At 45.9% G+C, this 14,945-nt stretch overlaps 1 protein-coding gene across 1 annotated transcript in view; it reads right to left on the minus strand.

The window, feature by feature from the left end:
- SH3GL2 (SH3 domain containing GRB2 like 2, endophilin A1) overlaps positions 1–13,353 on the minus strand; it is an 803,888-nt gene extending 790,535 nt beyond the window's left edge. Inside the window, exon 1 of the mRNA XM_078675974.1 lies at positions 13,147–13,353. Within this exon, the coding sequence (XP_078532100.1) occupies positions 13,147–13,191 (45 nt within the window). The 5' untranslated portion in view covers positions 13,192–13,353. The remainder of the gene's footprint in view (positions 1–13,146) is intronic.
- Between the last annotated feature and the right edge of the window lie 1,592 nt (positions 13,354–14,945).

Below are 14,945 nucleotides of genomic sequence, written 5' to 3' on the forward strand. Positions count from 1 at the left end.
GAATCCAGTCCTGCTTTTTCTGAGCCCCTTTGATGCATTCAGTTCAATCAATCAAAGGCTTTATTCAATTTTACAAAAGTAAAATCATGCAAGCATACAAGGATAAAAACATTGCATCCGGTATTACATAGATAAACATATGACCACAACTACACCATTAAAAACATATAGATGTATAGGATAAAAATACATCAGAAGAAAAGCCCAGTAACAAACATCATTATATTACCACATTCCAGATAAAAGTCCATCTATAAAGCAATCTGCACGAGTTAAAAAAAAAGCAGGGAGGTGGGGCCTAGTGGTCAATCCTAAAAACCTCCGACAGATATCATGACACATGAAAACAAATTTTGGGTGCAGCTAAAAGGCTATAGATATAATAAAGCAGGTTTAGCCTGTCTGAAATCCTATCTTGTCTGATATCCAGGGTGAAATGGAGTGGCCTTAAAAACGTATGACACGGGGTCTTCAACGTGCAAGGTGTCGCAAACGGAGACCTGGTCACAAATACGTGGTGGCAAGTCCGCATTTTTAAACCAGGAGCCCTCTGTAAAAAGCAGCTGATGAAATATACCTAGCCTGAAATAGGTCAACAAACACAGCTGTTGGCCTGTCATTTCAAGTACAAGATAAGGTTCAATCATTGGAACGGTTTTGACCAAAGCAAAATGATGGTATGTCTGTTTGGCCTAGGCAGAAGCTTCCCTCTTGCCTGCCAGCCTGAGTTGAAAGGCACTGCCTTAACCAGGCAACATCAGGTTTCCTAATACCTCTGGGTTAGAGAAAAGCTCAGGCCTCCGAAGGGCATTGAGATTTTCGTTCACATAACATAACCATGGTATATTGATGTATCATCTAAATTCAGACAATCCCGAATGACTAGCCTGTTATGGCTAAGTTCCTCCATTAACAAGACTGCACACCAAAGTAAAAGTGATCGTAGACGGATAAAATCAGCAATATAGCTCAACCCCAGTTCCTCATGTAAAATCTCTGAGGCCGTACACTGCCCAACACCAAAGAGACCCCATAAAAATGTATTTTCCTCCACCAGGATAGGGGCTATATAAACATAGCCCCAGATCTCACAACCAAACGTAGAAATAGGGACACATTTCACTCAATAAATGTCAAGCATAATTTCAACGGCTTCTGGCCCCGCTGAGCGGAGAAATTAATGACTCCGGCGCAGGCCCTTTTAAGGCTTCCAACATTCTTTCTTAACCCCTTCGACGCTCATGACGAGCTCAGCTCGTCATGGAGTTGCCATTGATTTCAATGGAAATTACATTGAAAGTCCAGGCACAAGCTTAGCATCCAATTAATAATGGTTGCCAACTAAGACCCGAGTTGATTAAAATCCCTAAATAAGTGAAGGTATCCACCTTGCCTAAAACCTGACCCTGCAGCACAAAAGTAGAGATTTTAGTGTTGTTCAGATCCAGGACCATAACGTGAGATTTCTTAAAATTGGTGAGTAGGTCCAAACTATCCATAAAATTGATTTGTTATATGTTATGTTATAATGGATTTATACCGCGCTCAAAAACGCGCTCAAATACTCAAGAGTGTCCTGGTGCGCACAGTTACCATAGCCTGATGGAGCAGAGAGTTAAATCGGTTGATTAAAAAGGAAAGTTTTAAGTTGTTTTTTCAAAAGTCTGAAGTCCTGGATAGACCGTAATTCCAAAGGAAGGGAGTTCCATGCTGTAGATGCTTTAACGGAAAGGAACTGACCGCCCAGCCGCATCCTGCATCCTGCGGAATCGGGGGATCCTTCGTTGGGTGGCCGAGCGCAAAGACCGACTGGGGACATAGAAAGCAAAACGCTTCCTGATATACGTTGGTCCAAGACCGTGCAGGGTTCTATGGGCCAAGGTGAGAGCCTTAAATTGCACTCTGTGGGCCAAAGGAAGCCAATGCAGAACTCGTAAATGCTGTCTCTCGATTGATCTTCCTGAGATGTTAAACAGAAGTCTAGCTGCGGCATTCTGTATGGTCTGTAATTTTTTTAACAAATATCCCGGGATGCCAATGTACAAGGCTGGGTGAGGTCCGGGGTTTTGGATCTAAGTAATGTATTAGTTCTGTGGGAGCGAGGTTATGAGAGGGTTGGGAAGTAGCGACGGTGCTAGCAGTATTTGTTTTTTTAATTAATTGTTTAGTTAATTCAATATGGATTGGTCAGCTGAGCTGTTCTTTCTTTTTTGTTGTAGAATCCCCTGATGAAGAGCCTCACATGGCACGAAATGCATTGGGAATACAGCATGTTCACTTCTTTATTGATTTACCTGGAAAAACGTGCCGGTGCACAAAGCCCGAACAGGCATGCAGTCGGTAATTGAAAAGTTTATTAAAAATGCAGGTGTAATCACACTGTCTCCGGAGTGATGATATGAACAAAGGCAGTTTAGTGGATACAAAATTGGATTAAACAATGGTATTGATGGTTTACTTGGAGTACCTGGACAAATTGTATATGTTGTGGGACAAGTCCCTATCTTTTCGCAGTGCGACTTTAAGGAGCGCGAGGGAAGTGCGCTCTGTTTTGCATACCTTTGGATTATACTGTGGTGGAGGCGATCCACAGTCACTGCTCGCACGCATTCATCAATAAGTTTCATAAAAACGTTTCTACTTAAGGGAAGAAGTGCACTCTCAATCATGTTTGTTTGGAATGCACAAGGCATTGGCATAGTCAATGCGGGAGAGAATGAGAGCGCGGGCGACCATCTCCTTGGCAGACCTTGGAAGCATGGGGAAGAACATTCTTAATGATTTAAGAGTGCCAAAGCAAACTCCAGTGAGTTTCTTGATTTGCACCGAAAACCGAAGATCTTCTCCAAACAAGACCCCTAAGTTCTTTGCTGGAACGCCCTCTAACTTGGATCGAGGGAAGTCTGGTGGCCACAGGGTTTCTCTAAAGGCGGGCGGAAACTGACCATACAAAAGGACCTCCGACTTGTCCTCGCTGCACTTCAGTTGGGCATGTGTAAGCCACTGAAACATGGATGCATAGTACTCTCTCTGGGCTTTGCGGAGAGCACGATTAAAATGTCTAACATCTGCTGAAGATTTTTAGCGATGCGAGTGATCAGGACTGCATCTTTTGCATATAAAAGAGCTGGGAGGGATCTCCCCCAGCTCTTGGTACATCTTGTTCCTGCACTGAAAGTACCCTCGCTAGACGATTGATATATATGATAAGGAAGGATGCCCAGATACAACCCTACTGGGCCCCCGTGTTCAGATCATAGTGCTTAATGCATTCGCCGTTGCTACCGAATCGAATGGAGCCAGACAGACAAAAATGAAGGTCTTTAACCCTTTTGCGTGCGTCGGATGGCCGCCAGCCATCCGAAGTCACGGTGGGCATGTGCGGAGGACGGCCCGGGAGCTGACCGAACCACGCCTAGTCATAAATCACCCGCACCGCAGTGGAATTCGCGCCGCGGTGAACGGGTTAAGAAAGACAACCACAGAGTAATCCATTCCATTAACCCCAGCTCAGCTTAGGGCTTCTCCCCGTTAACCTTATCAAAGGCCGAGCTGAGGTCCATGAAGACAAGATGTAAGGATCCCCTCTATGCCCTGACATTTATTTATTACTAGATGTAGATTTAGATTCTGCTCCACTGTACCCCTGCTGGGCCTAAACCCATAATTTAGGTCAGATAATACCCTATGGTCATCAACCCACTGGTTAATCTCTTTCATATGACCAGTCCAATAATTTCACCTCCACGTCAATTAACGAAACAGGTCTGTAGCAAGCAGGACTACTTCGGTCATGCTTCTTGAATAGAGGCACTATCAGGGAATTACGCCGCGCCTGAGGCACAGAGGAGCCGAGAGCTGCATTGATATGGAGGGTAAGTAAAGAGGCCCAAAAGTCCACAAGGGACCTAAACAGGTCACATGGCACCCCATTGACCTCATCCCAGTAAAATGTCAACTTAACACCTTGTATTAGCAGTGGCGACAGGGACTCTGAATCCGGACAGGGCAGGAAAATGGTCCTCCCAGGCCTGAGCTGGAAATTGCACTGCCTGGTCAGACACCTATTCCTCTTTAAAGAAGTGATGATTGACCACCTTCCAAACTTTGGTGCTATCTTTCAGGGTACTGATTGTGAGGAGATATCCCCCACAGCTCTTTCTTAACTCCAGCTTCCCATGTTTTAAAGCAGCTCTACACTTGGCCGTACTCTCTTTCACTTCCCCAGGCTTGCAGGAATTTTTTTTGTGAATCTAAGAGTGCCTTGCCCGCCACAATTCTTATCAAACCAATAACTTGGGGAAGGGGGTCCTGCCTGCCCAGGCCTCAGAAGGGAAGAATTGACTTGGATACACACTGTGTCAAAAGCCCTCTGTGTGCTGTCACAAGGGGCCTCTTCATCCAGGCATATCTGGAATTCAGACTGACAAATCGTAACCAGCTTGGCGAAAAACAATTTGGGAATGACTTTGCTCCACTTTAGCCTAAGCCCCTAAACTTTAAGGGTGACAGGGACTCTAAACGAACTGTGCATCTATCTGCTTCTTGTCCAAGTGGAAACTAGCAAAAAAAGGGTTATGATCACTAGAGACATTCCAATTCACTGAGATGGTTTTTAAGGAAGAAAACAAGCCAGCAGAGACATATACATTGTCTAATTGAGAACCAGACCCCATGCCCTTAAAGGTCAGGCACTGTTACCTGACAGCAACTTCCCAACACTCAACAAGTTAACCAGGCACATTCATTAGATCACCCGGAACCGTGTGCTGAAGATGGACTTGATTCTGAGATCCAACCTCAGAGTCTGTTGCATTGTACAGATAACAGTTTCCACAGGGGTGAATATTAAAACTCCAGTGATCATCAGAATAGGGTGTCTGCAAGGATGAGAGAAAAAAAAGAATAAAAAAATAAAAAAACACTAAGAGATGCCACTACATCATTGGACTCCTTCCCATCCATAAATTGGATTATATATGTTTATGCATAATACTTTAGTATGGTTAATTTAAAAAAGGAGAACCCCGAGTATGTAAGGGGTGTTACAAGGCTTCATTTCCATCATGTGTCAGATCCAACTTAACAAAGGTCAGAAAACCTCCACTTGCTCCTTGTGTTTGTTCAGGAAAAGAAGCATAACCATCAAGGTGAATGCATTCAGTTCCTCCTGATCCGCTCTATTTGTCCTCTCTAGTGTCTGTGCTTGAATCTTAATTGTTTTCACAGCGTGTGCCTGTTAGTTCTAAGGCCTGGTGCCTCTTTCACAAGAGAGCTCTTTCCGAAGAGCTGTTGGGTGTCTTCCAAGACTCAAATAGACTGCTCATTGCCTTCTCTGCTTTCCATGTTTCTTTTCTGGCTTTCTTAGTATTTGCCTCAGAGTGCGCCCTTCCCTCCATTAGTGGATTCCCGATTCCAAGTGCCCAGTATAATACCCACATCTAGATCTCGCCTGCCTCTGTTCTCCTTCCCTGAGCTTCCATCTATTTCTTCTCTGTGGGCCGAATGTTCTCGCAACCTTTACTGCGGAGATTCTCCACGAACCGAACACTGACCAAAGACCTGAGGAACTCTCCACAAATGGCCAATTTCACAAGATACAGAGCCTCATTCTGGGCAGATTAAAAGTCCAAAAGGCTCTGGTGGTGGGCATCACCATCCCCCTTGACCCGACGTATATTTTGGGTATCCTGGGGGGACGTAGATGTTCCTAGGGCTCAACTTCTGTTCTGCAACTTAGGGCTAGTCGTATCAAAGCGGGATGTGGCAAAACACTGGGGAGGGCCTGAGGCTCTGACATTGTCGGAATAGAAAAGGCGGATGGATTTGTATATGGTGGCAAGAAGGTTGTATACACCCATATGGGTTGCCCTTGTAAATCCTACAAGATATGGGGCGGATGGTTGCAATAGTATAATATACCTTTTTAACAGGGGGCGGCGATTTCCCTGATTTGATTGTGTAGTATGCAGAATTTGAGTGGGGTTCTTCTTTAGGTACTATGCAGATGTTATGACATTGTCCTACTGGGGGAACAGCGTTTACAACGCAACTTTTACAATGCAGTAGTACCTTTACCACGAAACTTTTACAACGCAAGTCGTTACAACGACTTGTGCTGGGGGGCGCTCTAGGATAGGGAATAGTTAATTTACTATCCAAAACCTTCCCTACTTTCCACGGGGACTGGAGTTGGAATAGTAAATTAAACTATTCACTATACAGCACCCCCCCCCCCCCAACGCAAGTCGTTGTAACGACTTGCATTGTGAAAGTTGCGTGGTAAAGGCATGCGTTGTAAAAGCATTCGTGGTAATGACATACATCCGTCCTACTGTGCTTTCTGGGGTGGGTGTGGACGAGGGCCTCCTTCATGTTTTTTCTTTTAATATTTGTTGCCAGTTTGGCACCTGTGAATGAGTTTATTGCAATGCCTCAACATCACTGCAATACTCAAAATCAGTAAAGATATTTAAAAAAAAAAACCTAAAGGCTCAATTGTACATCAGAAGGGGGACGGTATTCTTCAGTTTACCCATTTCGCTTCCTATCCCTTTGCTAGCTCGCCTCCATTTAAATGTCATATAGCAAGACAAGAAGTTCTAAAATACTATTCAAAAACCGCACTCAAAGCCCAGTATGGAACTGTGACACAAGTGAAAGGTGAAGGGGTCATGCTATGACGTCCATGTAATCAATCTTTGGTGTAGTCAGATCACCTGGGAATAGGATTGGTTTCGAATGAGATCCCACGGTTGTCAGTGTCCCCTGCAGCTACCTGCATCTCTTCAGCACAAGAGCTACCATCGTCTCAACAGGTATAACTTGTTTTTGGACGGCCGCGGCAGGATTTCTGTGCCACAGGTATTTCGAACAGCTCCCACCCTCAGGCATTCAATGAAAACTGCAAATGTCACGTGATCCACTCAGTGTGCACAGTAAACAGCCTGGGCTCTTTTACTTGCAGCCCCTTTCCGCACACATACACTTCCACTATATTTCGGTGATAAATCCAGGCCCTTTTGGGAGCAAAAATGTTGTCGACGTCATTTTCTGGACCTTAAAGAGGCCGTCAAGTGTAGAAAAACTAAGTTTTCTTTACCCAGTTCTGTAGGAATTTTAGAACCTTGATGAGGTCAGCTGGGGTTGTAAGATGAACGGAGAAATCAATCACCGGATGGTTCCTTTAATATATTAGTGACATGAAATGGAGCCCCTCCCACTATCAAAGCAGTGTTCCATCTCGCCTGGTGCATTTTAGACCCTCTAAGACAATTGAAACAAGCATTTGCAATGCAATAGGTCTCGCAGCATTAAAGTTTGAGTTATTGGCATTGTGTATGACACTGCGTTGCATAACGTTTTTAGCATACTTTGAAATGGTGAGCAGTTTGAGTGTGTGCAAGAGTGCTGTTGCTCACAGCTGTTATTATTCACGCAGCTCTAATGATGCACCTCATGCACGGGGCTGACGCAGTTATTATTCACAAAGCTCTGATGATGCACCTCATGCACGGGCTCACAGCTGTTATTATTCACGCAGCTCTAATGATGCACCTCACCACGGGGCTGACACAGTTATTATGCACCTCAGCACGGGGCTGACGCAGTTATTATTCACAAAGCTCTGATGATGCACCTCAGGCACGGGCTCACAGCTGTTATTATTCACACAGCTTTGATGATGCACCTTTGGCACGGACTCACAGACAGCTGTTATTATTCACACAGGTCTGATGATGCATCTCAGGCACGGGCTCACAGCTGTTATTATTCACACAGCTCTAATGATGCACCTCACGCACGGGGCTGACGCAGTTATTATTCACAAAGCTCTGATGATGCACCTCATGCACGGCCTCACAGCTGTTATTATTCACTCAGCTCTAATGATGCACCTCACGCATGGGGCTGACGCAGTTATTATTCACAAAGCTCTGATGATGCATCTCAGGCACGGACTCACAGCTGTTATTATTCACACAGGTCTGATGATGCATCTCAGGCACGGGCTCACAGCTGTTATTATTCACACAGCTCTGATGATGCACCTCACGCACGAGGCTGACGCAGTTATTATTCACAAAGCTCTGATGATGCACCTCAGACACGGGGCTGACGGCAGTTATTATTCACAAAGCTCTGATGATGCATCTCAGGCACGGGCTCACAGCTGTTATTATTCACACAGGTCTGATGATGCACCTCACGCACGGGGCTGACGCAGTTATTATTCACACAGGTCTGATGATGCACCTCACGCACGGGGCTGACGCAGTTATTATTCACAAAGCTCTGATGATGCATCTCAGGCACGGGCTCACAGCTGTTATTATTCACACAGCTCTGATGATGCATCTCAGGCACAGGCTCACAGCTGTTATTATTCACACAGCTTTGATGATGCACCTCCGGCACGGGCTCACAGCTGTTATTATTCACACAGCTCTGATGATGCATCTCAGGCACGGCCTCACAGCTGTTATTATTCACACAGGTCTGATGATGCACCTCACGCATGGGGCTGACGCAGTTATTATTCACACAGCTCTGATGATGCTTCACACGCACTCATATTTAGCAATCCCACATTTCGAGTCCGCACTTGACGCTGCACTCCCTGAGCCCCTGCACGTCCCGTAGTTTAGGAGTAGTCTGTAATACGCATTGGCAATTATTGTTACAATCAACAATATAATCATTTTGCTGTAGCACACGTACAGCTGTGTGACGTAAAAAACCAAAGCTGTTTCATAAACGACCTGCAAGCAAAATAATCCAGCGAACTGGCATTTCTCTTGGAGGCAATTAGGTGTGTTAGAATTCTGATTTTAAATTTAAACTGAACATCCCATTATGAGGATAAAAGCGTTTTCCACCAAATCACAATTTTGACTGTTAAAAGAAAAACAGCGACTTTTCAAAATACTACAGAGGCTGAAAATAAAATAACCATTTGAACTAAGGAAGCGTCCAGCCTTGCAATATTTTTCAGGAAAGATTTTAGGATCTAACCAGAGCAAAGAAAATGTTCCATAATTGAGTGGTCATGTTCCTGCGTATATCTCGGTAGAAATTGTACGACTTGATTAGCGAGCATTTGCAATGCTCTCATACGAGAATTATGCCTTACATGGGTTTGGCACACTTGTGCACAGGTGGCAGTATAGGTTTACCGATGATGTAATAGGGCCGCAGGTCAAGCACGCCCTGGCGTTTAGAAAGTGGTGTCACCAGAACCCTGGGAGGGCATTATTTGACCCCAATTCATGTGTTACGCTACGAGACCTAAAAACGACTGCTGTAAAAAACTAATACAAAAGATTGCTTTACATATTTAATGCATGTGTGAGATAAAAAGCTGAACGCTTGGTGACTGTATTTTTCATATGCATAACAGTCCCTCATGCACATTAATGCAAGCACCCCATAGGAAGCAGAAGGACGTACCACGCGGCTAAGCGCATGAGGTTACACTGTATTATTCCTCTGGTTGGAACCAAAGGCAAGTACATTGTAAATAAAAAAAATACAAAACTGGTAACAATAAATACTATAAAACGATGGCAAAACTAACAGGTCTGAGACACAAAGGCTGGATAATTAAGGAAAGCACCTACCCTTTGATACAGTCCTGTTTTTGTTTCTATACCAAATAAAGATAGGATGGCAAGGGTCCTTCTTTGGTTTATATGACATAGAAAGAAAGGAAGTACTTTAATTAAGGCTTTCTTGCAATCAGGCCTTCATTTGATATAGGGAAGAAAGAGGACCGCACTGAAAGCAAGTGAGCTTCACTACAGCCCACCTTTCGTTTCCATGAAACGGGGAAAAACTAACGCCTGCTGGTAGCACGCAGGTAGGAAGGGGCGAGCGAGGGGAAACAAGAGGGGTGTCAAAACGGCAAAAAGTAACGCAGAGGAGAAGGCGGGAAGCACTGGGGCAGATATGAGAAGACGGGAGGAGAGAGGAATAAGCAGCGCACAGAAGCCAAATGGACATACATGTGGATCTCACAAGTACAACAGAAACCCCTACAATAGAAATACATGTACATAAAACTAACCTTTGGTGGGGGCGGGACTTCCGTCTTGTGCACGAAGCCCACTCCTAAGAAGACGTGCGCACGCAAAACGAAACCTATCGTGGGGAGGGACTTCCGTTTTGTGAAGCCCGCGCCCACGGAGTGCCTGGAGGAGCAGTGGTGACGCGGGGCTCCCATGCCCGAGGGAGAGCCCCGCGGTCGGAGGCTGCACAAGTCCGGAGTGCCGGTGAGCGGGGAAGAGGGGGATGCCTGTATGTGTGCGTGTGTGTGTGCGACGGCGGAGGGGTGGGGGGGACGTCTCTCCGTGCGTGTATGTGTGCTTGTGTATGTGTGTGCGCATGCGTGCAGGGGGAGGTGTGCCTGTGTATGTTTGCGCTTCCCAGGAGACAGCCACGGCGAGCGCGTTCGCGCGCGTGTGGCCTGCGCCGATCGCCTTTTGCGAGATGCACGCGGCCAGGTGCTGTCTCCTGGGAAGCACAGTCAGTAACAAAAGATCTCCTGGCGGACACAGCGCTGACGCGCTGTTACGCCACGAGACCTAAAAAGTGGCAGTGACACCACACGCAATGCACGGTGTCAAAAAAAATCAAACATAGTGCTGAGAGACCAAAAGCACAACTGCAAAAGCATTGCAACATTGAATTATTAAAACACACCTGCCTATGCCCACTGGGCTGAAAGCAGACCAAAGAAATCCTTAAAATTAGACAGGGCAGAACCCAACGCGTGTATTGTATTGTAATTGTATTAATAAAGCACTTACTACCCCTGATGAGGCGTTGAAGCTCTTTTCAGCGAGTAGCACGCTGCTCCAGAACCCAGAAAGGATTATGAAGGGAAATATGTGTTAATTTGAGCAGTGGACATGTGTTAGTTGGATTGAAAAGGGTAGTGGGGGGATAGAAGAGGGAAGAGACTAGAAAGTGTTCATTGGGAGATGAGGTTTGGGATGAGTAAAGAGGAGGGATACATGAAGGAAAAATTTAGAAGGGTAGTTGGATAAATTGTAGTATTAAAATGAAGTTTGGGGTGACCCAAGGGGGTATAGAGGAGAGAAGAGTCTAGAAAGTGTACATTGGGAGATGAGGTTTGAGATGAGTAAAGAGGAGGGATACATGAAGGAAAAATTTAGAAGGGTAGTTTGGGAAAATATAGTATTAAAATGAGGTTTGGGGTGACCCAAGGGGAGGGGGGGGGGAATAGAGGAGGGAAGAGTCTAGAAAGGGTTATTTTGGGGATCATAGTAGTAGAATATGGTTTGGGAGGAGTCAGGGTGGAGGTAGAGGATATACATTTAATTTGATTATATTTATCTAAAGATATGTGCATTGCTTGATATAAATAGGTATAATATGTACTAATGTATCTATATTTATTACTTAAGTACCACTGAGTGACTTACTGAGTTATGGTGATTGAAAAAAGTGCTAAAGAAAAGTAAGGCGTCCGACCAATAGAACGAAAATCACACAGCACCTCCTTCTTGTTGGCAGCGCCTTATATGCGTTGTACGACCGCAGCACATCCCCGGCTGACCCTGCACACAGCAGTGTGCAGCGGGCTGTGTACCGCAGCGAGGGCTCCAGTCCACTGCAGAGCAGCCCGGCGGCCACCCGACACCCGCTGAATAATGCAGTTGCTACGCGCTGCACAGGCCGGCTCTGAGTGGCGGCGGGGGTTCAAAGAAACCACGGGGGATACCGAGGAAGGGGAGGGGCTCAACGCAACGGGTTATGGCATCACTGTACATTATGCACACCGCAATGTCATCAGTGTCCAAACTGCACACTTGTAACTTCATCATAGTGCGTACTTTGTAATGCCACCATAGTGCAAGGTGCACGCTTGGAACGTTATCACAGTGCACGCTTGTAATGTCATCACTGCCCACAACGCACGCTTGTAATTTCATAATGCACGCTAGTAATTTCATTATCGTCCATAGTACACGTTTGTAATGCCATCGTAATGCAGGCTTCAAATTTCATGACTGCCCATAATGCACGCTTGTAATTTCATCATAATGCACGCTTGTAATTTCATCATAATGCACGCTTCGAATGTCATCACTGCCAATACCATTAATGCACTGCACGCTTCGAATTTCATCACTGCCAATACTGCACGCTTCGAATTTCATCACTGCCAATAATGCACGGCACGCTTCGAATTTAATCACTGCCAATAATGCACGCTTCGAATTTCATCACTGCCAATAATGCACGGCACGTTTCGAATTTCATCATTGTTCGAAATACGCGAATGTCTTGTATTGGTACAAAGTCAAACACCACATGGATCTACACTTATTTCGGGCATTTGCACAGAGCTGACATGCTATCACACACACTCGACCAGTGCACGAAGCAGGTGAACCACACATATCAAAACACCGACGGGCTTCCACTTGTGCACGCCCAGTAAATGTGGACTACTACACGGGTCAGCAGTCCTGTTCACCCTGTGCTCGCCTTGACGCGGCATCAGAGTGGTTGCAACAAAAAAACACAATAACAAAACGTTATGTGTACAAAACAAACAATTAGCCGGTTGCCCGTGCAAGTGTGCGCCTTACGGAAGGTTGAGGTTATTTTCTCCGTCCCACTTTTGAGTCACATGCAGTAAATAAGGAAGCTAAGAGTGAACCGGCATGACTGCCTCGAACCTGGGACACACACCGTGCAGGGCAGGTGCAGTAACAGTGGACGTGATGTAACAACAAGCCAATGTCTGTCTGTGGCATCCTCTCTCTGTGCGGATAACTAGCTACTAAACACCCAACCGCACCAGAAAAAGCCCCAAACACACCTTATATATCTACCCCTTAAACCCCATTCCTTTTAGAGCATACATTGACGTGCCATGTGCAGCACAGCCACCTAGGGCAACCCCGAATGCAAGGACAGCCAGATGCCTGCGCATCCACCCTGGCAGCAGGCAATGCACCAAAGCAAATCACCTTCAGAGCTCAAGTTCAACAAGGGACAACTTCATCAGCTGCAGGCACTGCAGCAGCTCGCCAGCGGAGGGGGCGACCTTCCATGCAGGGGATGCCAGAGGACAGACAGACAGACAGCACCCGCAGGCCGAGCCCGCCCTACCTGAGTGGCTTTGTGGAATTGCTTCTTCAGCCCTGCCACCGACATTGTGCCTGGAGCGACCGACGTGCCTGTGCCGTGCTGCCCGGATGCCGCCTGCACTCCTGCGCTCTGCAGCGCCTGCTGTTGCTGGGTGAGAGGCAGGCGGACGGACCGATCGCAGGGGGAGGGGGGATTCTCGTCCTGTTCTCGCTCTCTCCTAGGTCTGCCTAATCCCTCGTTATCAAATACCCATCTTAATGCAGGAACACCCTGACGTCACGGATGGGAAACCAGCCTCTTAAAGGGGAAGCAATCAGTCCGGCTGTCGAGCCCTTCCGTCATCCTGCAGGGATATCCCATAGGATAATTATCCGTCTGCATCATTACACCTGTGAGGGAATCAGTCAGTGTGTTACTACAGGACGCCGCAAGACGCTGGGCTACGGGGGAGCAGCCGGCGCAGGGCCCAGGGGCTGCTTTTAACATAAACCATCAAAATATTCTCCTCACTAATAGAAATAGAAAGCGTTTGGGAAATTCACGGCGAATGGCAGAGAAGGAAGCAGATCATTAAATGCCCTATGAGTGAAAGTCGAAAAATTCGCTTTTATCCCCTCAGACAACGAAACAACAAACCCTTTCTTGATTGTAAGGTTATGCTCGTTTCCAGGCTGACCTTGGTATAGTTAAACTAAAACTGAAGGGAACATTCCTCCACCAAACCCTGCCAATTTTTTGCGTACACAGTGAGTACTTTAAATGGGAAGGTACTGAAAAGGTCCAGGCACACGCATTTTTTTCTTATTTGTGTCATTTTTGCATCACTAATAGAATTGTGTTAGTACGCGAAATGTGGGCATGCATGAAATGGTAAATACACAAACTGCAAACATACGCATGTTATGTGTGAGAATTTCAGCCTCTCTTCAGTGGTGCTGGAACAATATTCAAAGTGGGGGTGCTGCCATTAATGTTATGTGAGTGAAGTCATAGAGTTTGTGAAAAATCCAAGTGTTGCACAAAGTGTAGGAGAATGGTGGGTGAGTAATGCCGGGTCTGAAGGCTCAGTGGACTAATGCATCCACTGTAGGGGCCTGTGTTCGACCTCATGGTCTAAACAACAAAGGGACCCTAGGGGGATTCGGACTAGGTACAGGCTGCCCCCCACTCACTCAATCTCTCTAAACAATGTGCCTGACCTTGTTGCAAGGTGAACTATCCCTTTCTTTCTGTAAATTGAGATAATCCTAGTAGTGGGTGTGTTTTACTCCTACTACTGATTTCGGTGTCTATTGTCACATTTACCTTTATCTATGCATTCCTAAAACCACGTGTGTGTGTACCTATTAGTCCCATGTGCTGTTCTTCGCCGTCCCTCGACCCTTCTCTAGTGAAAAAAGGGGAGGGGAGGTTGGCAACGCCTCACGGGAGCAACCACCAAGGAGGATGTGTCAAACTGGTACTCGCTTGACTCCCCACTATATCATCATCAGCAGTTGCCAACCATAAAAGTAAAGGGGATCAAAAATTGTGCTTAAGAAAACAAACTCTGTGTAGTGATGTGAATGACCCAACTACGTGATAGGGCCTACCCTCCTGAATGTGAATTGTAGGACCTATTAGGTTAAAAAGAACTTGGCCCCACTAGCACTTTCCTTTTATTCTTTGCCGTGTGCCTGTTCTAATAAAAACCAACATGTTTCATCGCCGCTTTATACATTACCGGCGATTTCATCAGGGTTGTGTTGGGATCAGCGTACTTCTTGCACATGTCATCAATTTTCTCCCTTTATTGTACCTAAATGTACATATGGAAATAA

The sequence above is a fragment of the Lissotriton helveticus genome, chromosome 2_1, assembly GCF_964261635.1.
Source record: "Lissotriton helveticus chromosome 2_1, aLisHel1.1, whole genome shotgun sequence".
In the NCBI taxonomy this organism is placed as follows: Eukaryota; Metazoa; Chordata; class Amphibia; order Caudata; family Salamandridae; genus Lissotriton; species Lissotriton helveticus.